We start from the raw sequence: 13,367 nt of genomic DNA on the forward strand, positions 1-13,367 counted from the left end.
CCCGCAAGAGCTTTGTGCAGACATTTGTTTCTGTAAAATGCTGAAAAGTAAAAGTGAATCAGAGTTGATGTGTATTTGTAACTGATTTCTAATCTGTAAATGGGGTTTTAATGTTAAAATTAAATATTTGTTGCTGACTCCATTCTGGATCCGACCCAGATGATATTCAGTGGTGAGATTGAGGCCCCCACCCTACATGACTGTGTTAAATTCCCTAAATATCGGTCAATAATCAATGGAGATATTGAAGAACAAATTACAAACAGACGCCGGCGATGACATAACCTCGGCGGATATTTTTACAGCAGTAAGGTATTGATATATTTTTAGAACTATGCAATTGCATATGTAATATTTATAATTTAATTAAGTAGGTAGTAGTAAACAGTTATTTAGCAGCATGTTAAGGAGTAGTTACATTTTATTTACATTACATTGCATTTAGTTACATTTACACGATGTTACATTTACAACTGGCCCTTTGAGGGCAACCATAATGCTGATGTGGCCCTCGGAGAAAATGAGTTTGACACCCCTGCACTAGCACATGTTGAAAACCGAAGTCGTTAAATTAAGTGGTAAGCATGGCCAACCCATCATTGTTTCTTGTTGGCTATGTTGATATACTTAGCCAAAACCCAACCAATCACACTCCTTATGCCTCAACTTAACCAACCGAAACAATGAAGGTTGTAAGTTTAAGAAACGACAATGAAATGCTAAAATTAAGTGAGCGATAACAAAACAGAAGGATTTTTTTGAAGTAGATCAAACCTGTAATGGGTTGTGTCTTTTGGTGAAAAGCTTGAGAACAATGAGTTTACACAGTTGTACTTTATGTTTGTGTGTACCTGCAGCCTGAGCAGCGTAGCTCCGGTCATCATGGCTTCGCTGATCTCCAGGTTGTGTTGCTGCCGGTGGAAGCGGGGCGGGCTCTGGTTGTTTGGAGGCAAAACTTCAATATAAACCGTAGTAATTGAGGTGCTAAAGAGAGGAAAAAGAACGGAATAGGTTGAACCAGATACAGCAAATGCAGAGAGTACAACAGTCGGGGAAAACAACTTGGAAAACAAGAAGCACGTTCCGGAGGGATGGAGGTCGAGACATAAAGGGTGGAGACATTAGCTGGAGAGAAAAGAGCTGGCGGGAAGCCAAAAGATGGTGGTTAAATAAAAAAGAAGATGTGTCCTGGAAGATGAATTGTCCATTATCTAACCTAAGAGTGTTTGACCATTGATTCATTCTTTGCACTCCATGCTGTGTTTAAATAATCAATAAAAATGTGGAGTAAACAAAAGCGCGAGCGACGAAGGGTCCGGTAAACACTCTGCTTCCTCCTTTGCAAGGTTTCAGCTTCCTGTCAACTTGATTCATTCATTTATAGACTATTGTATTTAACAATGAAATATTTACTTTACTCTTTAATGTTAGCACTATATGTATGCATAGTGTGGCTCCTTCTTCTTAGGCCAGCATTACATCATCATTTACGACACTCCCGATTAAGCAGTGTTATGAACCAGATTTTTCAGCGTGTAATAATTGAAGACCTTCTGAATCGTAGCTGTTACTTAATAAAAGAGCCCTGCACTAAAACACCTAACCTTTTATATTATGATAGTTATTAGGGGGATTGTAGACATGTCGAGGGCTGCGTTTTAGTTAGGAGTTATTAAATGAACTCCAGGCTAATTAAACCAACTGGTAAGGGCATTCAGAAGTGTCTGAGCAGCTAAGGAAACCTGATTCAAATGGTTCAAGAGAGGAATAGCAGATGTAAGGGATTCGCTAGGATTAGAAGTAATAGGCTTATAAGGAAATTAATAGAAAGAAAAGGGGATTTTTTTTTACTTTCTTCTTTATAAGCAGATGATGCCAGTCAAACATGGACTTAAGAGTACAAACTGAGAATAAATTGTTTCAGTATATAAAATGAAATCTTAATTACACCATGTTTACTTCTCCTCTGATGAACAGCCTCGGCTCTTCAAAAAGCCATATTCACTGGCATTTCCAATCAACATAGCACTTATTCCAGAACCGCATGTCAGTTTAATAACCCACAATTGACAAGGCTGCTTCTTCGCTGCTATCTGAGCAACTCGCATTATTCTGACAGGTTTCTATCTGAGGATATTTGATTAACTGGGGCATAGTTGTCGTGGTTAGAGAAGATACAGTTTTGCCCACTGGCAAATTGGCTGCTGCTGCACGTAAATGTGAGATAAAAAAATATATGTAAGAGCAAATTAAATGAAGACCCAGATGAAAACATCTGCTATAGCGATTATTTTAGATAATTAAGTCTAAAATTTAGATCTTAAGCAACTCCCTCCCAATAGAGAGTGATGCACGAGAGGCAGGACGCTCACTAATAACTTCAAAACAAAATGCTCTACTGGCAGGAAACATGACTTTGGGGCACCATTTGACCTTTGTTTCACCTTAAAACACTCCCTGTGTAATCATGCTAACAACTATTATTTCTCAGTTAACTTGAGCTGACTCAAACAGTACTAAATCTCCACCAATGAATCTGTCTCCTGAACAATCAAATGATATGGTTATTAAATTATTTGGCCCAAGAACCACATGCAATATGTCTTGACAGCATTTAGATATATCTTGCTGACAAACACGAACAAAAAAACCCACATGACTTCCTCTCATTCAGGCAGAAGAAATAAACAGCTTTGCGTTTCTGCTGCTGATTTCATGGGAGATTCATTTGCTGGGTGTTTGCTTTCCAGGTAGAAATACAAGAAAAGAGTAGCGTAAAATGAATGAGGATAAATTAGTAGAAAAATAAAGGCATTCAGTAAGTAAGTAGATGGAGCCTCAGATGGACTCCAATTACATTCATAACAAATTATTATTATTATTATTCATTCATTCATTCATTCATTCATCTTCTGAACCACCCTGTCTGTTACCGGGTCATGCTGGAGCCTATCCCAGCAGTCAACAGGGGCGAGAGGCGGGGTACACCCTGGACAAGCCGCCAGTTCATCACAGGGCAACACAAAGACAATCATTCATGCACACAAATTGTTTATTAGTATTATTATTATTATTATAGTTTCTGAATGCCTACAGTAAAATGCTATATTTTCTCTCCAATCTGTAGGCTTCTTTTTCAAATCAAAAGCTGATTTCCTTTTACCTATTTGCAGTTGTTTAAAGATACCTTTGACACAATTACTGGGTGTATCTATCTGGGCCACATGAAAGCTCTTCTAATCTCAGGAGATGAGATCCCGTGCAATCACCCCTGTTTTGTTGGTGCCCACCAGTAAGAGGTCGTCACGGATTTCGTAAATCGAGTTGTACAGATATAGACTTATATGGGTTGTGTGGGTCTGTGAAATATGGGGATAAAGTCTGAGCCAATCTCTAGAAAATTCTGAATCTAAAATGGTTCACATTCTGCATTTGGCAGCTGGAGCCAAGAATGAGACAAGAAATCTGGCTGTCAACCATCGCAGGAGACAGAATCACACTTACGGTATGTGTGGGATTGTAAGTATGCCCTAAAAAAACATACCGGTATTTAAATATTGTGAAACCTTTTCTGAATTTTATGTTTAAGCACGAGCGGTAGCGGCGCATCATAGCAGTGGAAAGGCAATCTTTTTTGCACCATGGGGGGTTCGTCCACTTTTATGAGTAACTGGTCGATCGAGCCATCTGAAATGTGGTGAATGCAGTCAGTCAAAGCTCAGCAGACTGGCGGTTCAGCCTGACAAATTTTGTCAATTGTGGAGCTATGCTGATTGCTTATATTTCATAGTGAGTCAACAGTTCGATTGTTGAGTATGCTTCTCTTCTCTTCTCAGATATTGCACAGCAAGTGTCCAAACAAAAATTTCACAACTGAGCTGCTGTCTGTCAGACTAATCAATGCATGCAGAGTTTGTAAATGTTGCGAGCTGCTGCTTCATCCATGAAGGACTCGTGTTGGGGAACTGACAACTTGCACTGTTCCATTTGCACTGCGTGATTACGCTAGTTTACTGTCAAACTACTCAATATTTTATCCTTTCGCTCACGTAAATTGCATAGTTAGTGCATTATGGTTATTATTTATTGTTGGAGTTATTGTTAATTAATATTACATGTGCTGCGTGTGTGTGTGAATATGTCTTTACATATGTGTGTACAGTATATATTTGTATTTATGTTTATGTATATGTGTGCACATGTATTTGGCATTGTTTTATCATTTTTGGTTGTTTACGTGGTCGAAATAAATAAATAAATAAAAATAAAATAAATAAATGTCTAAATGCGCATTGGAGAATAGCGTGAGTTCGTGGCTTGTAAATGCTGTGGCTCTTTCATGCTTTAATCAAAAATAAACAAACAAAATGCAGAAGATAGAGCCTTATAAAGTCACTCCTTGTCCTTCAGAATACAGGAGACCTGTATGCAGATTGTCACCTATAATATTTTTTTACCATCAGTACGTAATGTGCCCACATTTCTTCTCACCCACTGTCGCCAAGAGGGAAACAAGTAGTGACGTACCCTTTCATGACCTGTTTCACTCTTTTTATTATCATTTTTCTGCTGTCAGAATTATTTTGTACCATTTTCTTATAAAAAAGGAATTTCAGATATTCCTAAAAATGAAAAATGCACACCTGACGTGAGTAACAAAAAATAAAAATGAGAGAATGGCAGCAGAACACAGAGGGATCAGCGACAACCACTGTAGAGTGCCCAGGAATGAGTGTGAAAGCTCCTTGGAAATATGATAACCTTTCAAACTTCAGATCCAGACAGGCAAGAAGAAAAGACTGATGAAGCAGACAGACAGCCCATTACCGTCGATGAGGTGCAGGCCCATTGTCTGTGGCTTCTATGGTCAAAGCGTAGCTCCGGCCAACAGTCAGCGCAACATCTGGTGCCACAGAGATTATCCCGGTGCTGTGAAGACAGTCCATTGAAAGTAACACTGCTGGGTAAGAGCAGCATGCTTATATGGAAAAAAACAAAAACAAACTCATGCATAGAAAACCTAGAAGTCACTACAAGTACTTGTTATTTTTAATGCAATTATATTAGTGCTCATAAATATACAAATCACATTTGACACTATCATTAATAATGATAACAAAACAGTTATCAATACTTCATATTAAACCTCAGTCTACAAGTGGCTCTGTGCTATCAAACAAACGAAACAAAATTATTACCTGACAAACTGACCTTCTTAACATTGAAGGACTCCTGAGGTAATTTAAGGAAAAGCTGGTAACAGGACTTATTATCTCTCTCTCTTGCCATGGACCTGTGCTGACACCATATTGTGACGGTCAAGGCGTGGCCTTTGATTTGGAGGCGGGACTACTTCTGTCTCTCTCCCCCCTCCAGGAATCTGGGCAGGATCAGGTCCAGCTGTGGCTCCTTAAAAGGGCCTGATTGCTGACTCCATTGGTTTGTTTTGCATTCGTCTATATTTCCTCACAACTACATGGACCACAACGCCTTGCAATCACGCTGACCTGCATATTCACGTTATTTTTCTTCAATAAACATTGTTAACCTTTGCCTTTTTTCTGGTCTCGCTTCTTTTGAGCCAGAGTACTAACAATACATATAGCAGCAGACACAGCCCTGTGTGTCGATCCGCACAGAATGAGTTTATAAGGTAGCTAAATATTGCACGAAGATATTAGATTTAATTTGTACTGTCTCATAGTTTGATCTGAGTTTGGTGCAATAATCTTATTTTAATCTTAACCCATGAGAGAGAGTCAGCTTTGTATCTTAATCCACATTTTGCACTCTTTGTGTGTGGGATGTGCATGTAAAGCAAAAGTCCAAACTGCAACCTCAGCAAAATGCAACATCTGGCAGACTTTTTTTCTGGCAGATGTCAGACCTTTGACAGTGCTGGTAGGAGTTTTATTCTATTAGTATTAACTGCCCGGAGCCAGGCTAGCTGTTAGGATGAGCTAACTGGGCTGCCAGCCATAGCATCATATTTAACGTGCAGGCATGACAGTGGTAAGTATATTACCTCAGAATGTCAATTGCTACCTTCAACATTAAAATCAAATTCTACTGTAACCAATATGAATTTCATTTCAAGTGTTGCATTTACCTGTCAATCAGAAAATGTCCTTGGCCACCAGCTAGGATGCGATAGGTCACCTGACCATTGAGACCTGCATCTGAGTCAACTGCTGAGAGCTGAGGAGGGACAGACAAACACACAAGAGCTATTTGTCAAAGCAGTCGCACACTCCCTAACTCCATTAAAGTGGTGCTTGCTGCACCATTGTGTACCTGCAACACAGTTCCTCCAGGTTCCATATCAGTAAACAGGTCAACATCGTATGAGACATTAGCAAAGGTTGGAGTGTTGTCGTTAGCATCCAACACTGTTATGGTCACGGCGGCAGGAATGCTCCTCTGGACGCCATCGGATGCTGAAAGCTGGAAACACAGAAACACACAGAGTCTGAAACATAATGGATTTTTTTTCATTGTAGAATATGTTCAAGCTCATCTACAAAAAGATACGTTTTGAGAATCCTGCAGTTGGTAATCTGGATTTTATCTCCTTCTCATCTTGATAGAGTCAATTCTCCCGTCTAAATCCCTGTCCTGGGTTTATTTATGTGATTTTGTTTGCAGCTAAAAACTTTCAAAACGATTTGACCCAAGCTCTCCCAGCCGTCTCCTCCATGTTTAATTCACCTACCCACCGTCACCACTCTATCCCTTGTTTCCGTCAACATAAAAGTAAATAACCATTTGTGTTTAATTAGTTATGAAGCCGATGCACAATACCAGCTTTAATGGCTTCCAGGCAATATATAACTCAATACATTAGTTAACTGACACTTGTGTCCGCTGTCTTCTTCTCTCCCTTAAACCTAGGCTGTACTACCAAATATAACGAAAAGGTTTCACACATTTTACTTTCTTTAGAAATGCACGATGTGCATCAAATTGCATTTCAATACAAGCAACAGAAGCGTCCTCACTGATAACGGCCTCATCGGCCGAGGGACTGATTATAACGCTCCATCAAATGAAACACCTCTCTCTCTCTCTCTCTCTCGGATTACCGCACACCTCTGCTTTTCAGTCAGTACACGAGACAGTCCATCTTCAACTTTCAAGTAGCTGTGCAAATGCAATACGTGAACTCAATGCACACAAACACACACAGCCAGTGCAACCAGGATGCACACGGCACCACTCAAGGATACTCTGACGAATAAAAAGGGTGCTCAACAAGATTACTTTGTGGGAAAGTATTAATTTACTCTGAAACCACCTGCGCCTTTAATTCTCTCTCTATTTCCTCTCACTCCTATCCAGCCGTTCGTCGCCTTTTCTTTACCTTCACCTTTTTTCTTGCATCTCCATTCTGATATGTAAAAATGAATAAGTAAGTCTTAAAATACTGATGCATTTTGTTTTGTTCCTAGGCCTCTAGTTACTCATTACATCCATCTTCTAGTTCCTGCTTTCACCTCCTCTTTAGCCGCTACAGACTTAACATAGTTTCGATTCGATGCTAAGCTATTCAAATGCATTCAGACTTGTTTTCTCTCCGTCACACACATGTATTGCACACAAGAAATCAAGACTGTAGATCACCGTGAAAGCGTAGGAGTCCCGGATTTCTCTGTCCAACGGCTGCACCAGGGTGAGGTATCTTGTAATTCCAGTCACACTCACAGAGAAAACATGAGAATAGTTGTCTAATGATAAGAGGAGCTGAGGATCCCTGGTCTGTTGAAGAGAGAGAACAATATTTAGAGGAACAGCACACATTACACCAATAGAAGGTTAGCCGGTATACATTTACACCTGGGGTTTGCCCATTACAACCGCAACGGTGCAATGGTGGCATCCCAGAGTGTTCATTTAAAGGAAAATGCTGGATAGCTAATGTACACAGAAGCAATAATAAAATTAAGAGCAGTTAATAAAGGTAACAACATAACAAATAAAAAATGCTTTCATATGCAAAACAGAAAAGAATAAGAAGTGCTTCGACAGGAGGGGGTGAATGGAAAGCAATCTCCTCCAAGGATTTTCTTGACATAAAAATGATCCTTAGAGGGCTCTTTGTGAGGGTGTGTGTTGGTCGCACGCTCCATGATAGAGAAGCAATCCTCACCCAAGTCCTCCCTTGACATCACCCACACAGTCACCTCCTCGGTGTGTGTGTGTGCATGCTGTATACGAGTGTGTGAGCTCTCATTCCAGATATGGCTGGCTCAGCAGGGTGCGGGTCTGATAATATTGTCGATGTAGCCAGCGTGGATATTGAGTCATAAATAAACACACACACACACACATAGCTGATGATACACACTCAGTTGCATGCACAGGCATAAAGAAAAATGACGGACAGCACGTAAAAGCAATTAGGACTGATTATCATTGTTGGTACTTATTGCTGCAGGAAAGACGCAGGTTTGCAATATTTAAAATAACTACACATAGATCAATGGCCTCACACACACACACACACACACTATCCCCACTAAGCTCAGCTGTGGGGGGTCTTACAGAAAGCAAAGCTTGTTTTTGTCAAAATCCCTACGCTACATCTTAAACAAACAAAGCTCCTGGGAACTCATCGGCGATAACAGTATTATCACTGAGAGGAAATTTAAGAGTGAAATGGTTTTACGAACCACATTCACAGGAAAATAGGGCACTTCACACAAAGCAAGCAAGCCACATAGTAGAGATTCAGCCGAACGAAAAGAGGGACAGAACACAAGCGTCAACAAATCGATCCCTCACTTCTGCATGATGCCTCCGCAGCAGCTGATTTCCTTTAAACACTTAGGAAGTTGGTTTTATATTATTTTATACTGGGTCAGGAAAGTCCCCAATTGTTTGTTTTCTATAGTCAGAATACAAGTATATGTATGGGATGAAATAAACAGATGCAAACAGTTGCATGCATGGCTAACTTGTATCTAAGTGTTAGTAGTTAAAGACTTTATATTCAGTATTTCCAAAATTAATCATCCTTAAATTTATTAGGAAGGAACCACCTTTATAAAATATTTTCGTTTTAATTTAAAATTACTGTATGTAATTTTTCAACCCGGAGATATTTGGAACTTTATCGATAACGTTTCATTCCATCGAAGGTTTAAGAGGTTATTTTCCGACGGAGAAGGCGACTCCTCGGACCCCTTGCTCCTTCACTACGTAATTAAAAACTGCAGCTTCTGCTTTCATTGTTTTGATTGCATGGATCCATGAAAATAAATTACCTGCTGTGTTTTTAATACCCATTTCATGGTGGTCTGTTTTACTAAGTCATCTGGAAATATTACAACGTCAGATGAAATTAATATTTCATTGAACAAACTCAAGAAGCTAATGTCGGCTTAATTAATTTCCTAGGAACAAAAACAAAAAACAGAGAAAGAAATCTGCTGCATCTGTTATTATGTTTGGCAAAGTCAACAATTTCATCTAAAAAACAAACAAAAACAGTTTTTGTTTGCCACATTTCAAAATTAAGAATTTATAGAAAACACTGCCATTAATTAGCATTAAATCTGCCAGCATTATCACTGTAAACTTGAATGAACTGAAGATTTCAGCACTGGCATTTCACCATTTGAAGCTTCAAAAAGAAGGAGGGGAAAATAGTGTAAGCAGCAATCTCCACTAATACCTACAAGGATCTCATTGGCTGTCAGCTATAAAGAAAATAGATGCAATAAATCACATGAATCCTCAGAAGTCTGCGACTATGACATAACAAAAATAAAATATATGAATATTAAGAAATATATTAAAATCAATAGAAATAATTATTTTAAAAAAGTACATTGTTCTCTGTAAATTTAAGTTGACAGAACATTAGTATTAATCAGCTTATGTCCTAAGTAAGTTACAGCTCTGCATGTTTTAATGATCACCTCCTCCACATCGTTATCCAGGGCTACAATGGCCAGCGGGGCAGACAGGCTGGCGGTCGTTGATATAGTGGTTCCCACTGGTGATGCCTCACTGACGTAGCCATGGTAGCGGGTCTCCAGGAAGTAGGGTGCCTGATTATTTTCATCCAGAACTTCAATTCGGAGGTTGGCAAAAGCTGGCAGTGGATGGCCATTGTCCTGCTCAGCCTGAACGAGAAATAAAGCAGTGAATAATTTTGGCTGTGATGCTTCTGCCTCTGCTATCCCTGCTGCAGAAGTGGCCTTGAGTAAAAACACTTAACATATTAAACCTATAATAAAGATATTGATGATCAATATCAAACAGATTGAATGCAAAGTTGGTATTTATTTAAAAAACAAAAAACAAAACAGGTACTATTAGAGATCAATTTAGGGTAAATTTATTTCTCAGATTGAACCAAACAAAACATGTATACCCTGTGCATGTGTGTGCATACGTCACAGTCATCCATGTTTTGCACCTCCTTCTCTATTCATTCATTAGATTGTGGGAGGGCTTAACCAAATTGTAAGTCCACCAAATGCACTTATTTTACGGATCTGTGTACTCAGAGATCCAAACATGCCTTTAACAAATGTGAAACCATCCTGCGGCGGAAAAGTCAATTTTCAATTTCAGTAGAGCAGAACCTGATGTATGCTTGGTTGTGTTAATTCATTATCAGACTAATCGAGACAAAAAAACACTTTCACATGGCATCTAAAAGTCCAAATGCTTTATAATTACAGGCTTTTAATCCATTCAGGGGGTAGACCAAATTTAATGACAGCAACCAGGAAGTACCAAATGAAAGCATCAAGGAGAAACATTTAGTTTTAAATTAAACATACAAATGCAATGATCAATAGGGTGATGGATCATCTGGGATTTAAAAACGAATGCACATTTAGCAGGAAGGATGCTGTTACAGAGCAAACTCACGAAAACCGAGTTAAAGCTCCGCTCTGTGCCACTCGCGTGTTCCTCACCTTGATTACTAGCTCAAATCTGCTGTGGAGCTCCCTATCAATGGGCTTCAGTAGCAAGAGGTCCGCTGTGGTTCTGTTCAAGCTAAAGTGCTCTGCATAGGACTCCGGTTTGCCTGCGAGAGAGAGACGGAGCAGGCAATGAGTCAGAATGCAGCAAAAATAAGGCAGTGTGTGTGTTTGTGTGAATGTGAGATTTCAGTTAATTGGTTGAAGAATAAATATGCTTCTCTACAGTAGTTTATGTCTAAAGGGACTATCAAAGCGACTTGAAGGGGAGACAGGCATGGCTGAGGCTCCCAATCGTCTCATTTCAGCTCACCACAGGTGGGGATGCACAAGCACACACACATTCCTGTATGGTGCTATTTAATTCAATATTGCTCAGCAGGGAAATCAGGCAATGGGAGTGGCAACGAAGGCGCATGATTCCCCTGTATCGTGGTTACAGATGTTTGTGCTTGTGCCGATCTCTATGTGTCCTTGTGTCTGAGAATATATGGCCCAGTGAAAACATACATCAATGTTGCAGAGAAATTGCATCCCAACATTCGGATATTGTTTGATGAATTCTACACGGACTAAAACAACCCATGCTGACTGCATTTTAACTTTTCTTTTATTCGAGGCCTGTTCCAGATTAGGATTGCAACAGACTACTTGGTAATGTCACTGTGTGTGTGTGTTGGGTCCAAGGCATTGAGTGTATATCCTAATTAAACAAAGGTCAATATTTATTTGTATTTTTTTATCTCTGCATTTTACAGTTATCACGATGACTTGCATTCATAATGCCAGCAAATGGAAAATAATTCCACCTCAAGGCTAGATCTGTAAACATTTCCATCTGTGTAACTTTCAAAACACATTTGTTAACTGACTACAACAATTAACAATTAACAATTAACAATTAACAATACCTTCATCTGGAATAAAAATAAAAAACGTGAGGGTTTTAAAGAGACAATTCATAAAACATGTTGCATCAAACGAATGTGTTGGTGTTAGAGTTATTTTTGTTTTTGTAGTTAAATGGACCATTAATTTGTTTTCTTTTTTTTCTGTGGCCAATTGTGGTTGATTCAGGAGGACAAATGTTGGGATTATGCCTCTTGTTTCTCTCTTTCTTGTTTGTTTATGCAATTTTTAATAGAGGTTGTTTATGTAAAAGCAGTCATGATATTATATATATTTGTGTGTGTGTGTTGGGGTGCATTTTTGGATAAATCAATTGCATTTATTTTTTAGCTCTAGCACCAACCTAACAAACCCCCAGCATGGAAACCTACCAATTAGGATGGTGTATAGAATCCCTGGCCTGTCAGATGGAGGCTGTATGTTTCTGTCTTGGTCCACAGCCTGAATTGGAGGAGTCACATTCAGGGGATTCACCTTATTCTGGAAACACAATCAAGAGAGCATTCGAATTGAAAGCCACAGCCATTTGTGGAACTGAGTTAAAACATTGAGTGTACTGTATCTGAAAATGACTTGAATTAACTTCTTATGATGTCATTGATGCCACAGTTGCTCCAATGAATAATGATTGGAAATTGGAAAAACAAATCCAAAAGTTAAAAACAACGAAGCATAATTGGAACGTCAATTGCTGGAATAAGCAAAACGTAAATGTTGGTCAGGGCAAAATATAGATTTATAATATTGTTATTTTTTGAAGTATGAGGAACACAAAGACCCCCAAATGAAAAGAAAATACAAGGTATTGGATGAATCCTAATCCTGTAAACTGTCAATCCAAGCCCACCAACAAGACTGCACATATTCCCAAATGTGTAGAGAAACATTAGCAAGCAGCTACACACATGCATTGTACAACCGCTATGATACAATAGTTTATCAGTGCACCTGCCATGCAGCACTTAAAATCTACTCGCAATCATATAACTATATATCCTCTCTATCTGTATAGAGAGAGAGGAAAGGAGGGCCACACAGACTGAAAAGAAGTTACGGTGAGTAATGAAGTGGAGTAAAAGGGGGTGTAAATATATGTGAAGGAGATGAATCTGCCAGGAGGTGAGCGTAAACAGAGAATAGAGAGAGATGTAAAGTCAGCTAAGAAGAAAGGGGAGTAAGGCACAGACAATAAGGTCGCTGAGAAAACTGAGTAAAGAAAAGCCCTGGCATCAATATAGAACCAGAAAGACAGTCATTAGAGCCCAGCATCGACTGAAAGGACAGCCCTCAGGATTCCAGCAATGTGAAATCGTTTTTCCAGCCCTCTATCCAGATTTCGTCCAAAAGTTCCATCTATGCGACAAAAGCAGCTCTTCCAGCCACAGAACTTTGCCAGGTCGTTATTACATAACAGATGGAAAAAAATGAAAGTCCTTTTCACAATCTTAAAATGCAGAATAAAATAGAACAATGCGACACGCAGAGGTAGGTGCTGTTGCCTCACAGCAAGAAGTTTGCAGG

At 39.2% G+C, this 13,367-nt stretch overlaps 1 protein-coding gene across 1 annotated transcript in view; it reads right to left on the minus strand.

Moving 5' to 3' along the window:
* LOC137910506 (protocadherin-15-like) overlaps positions 1-13,367 on the minus strand; it is an 87,289-nt gene that overhangs the window by 52,879 nt on the left and 21,043 nt on the right. The window contains exons 9-16 of the mRNA XM_068754942.1: positions 12,218-12,326; positions 10,932-11,044; positions 9,921-10,127; positions 7,621-7,755; positions 6,295-6,444; positions 6,110-6,198; positions 4,828-4,929; positions 852-984 (exon numbers count right to left, since the gene is read on the minus strand). Of these exons, the coding sequence (XP_068611043.1) occupies positions 852-984; positions 4,828-4,929; positions 6,110-6,198; positions 6,295-6,444; positions 7,621-7,755; positions 9,921-10,127; positions 10,932-11,044; positions 12,218-12,326 (1,038 nt within the window). The remainder of the gene's footprint in view (positions 1-851; positions 985-4,827; positions 4,930-6,109; positions 6,199-6,294; positions 6,445-7,620; positions 7,756-9,920; positions 10,128-10,931; positions 11,045-12,217; positions 12,327-13,367) is intronic.

This window comes from Brachionichthys hirsutus, chromosome 21, assembly GCF_040956055.1.
Source record: "Brachionichthys hirsutus isolate HB-005 chromosome 21, CSIRO-AGI_Bhir_v1, whole genome shotgun sequence".
NCBI lineage: Eukaryota > Metazoa > Chordata > Actinopteri > Lophiiformes > Brachionichthyidae > Brachionichthys > Brachionichthys hirsutus.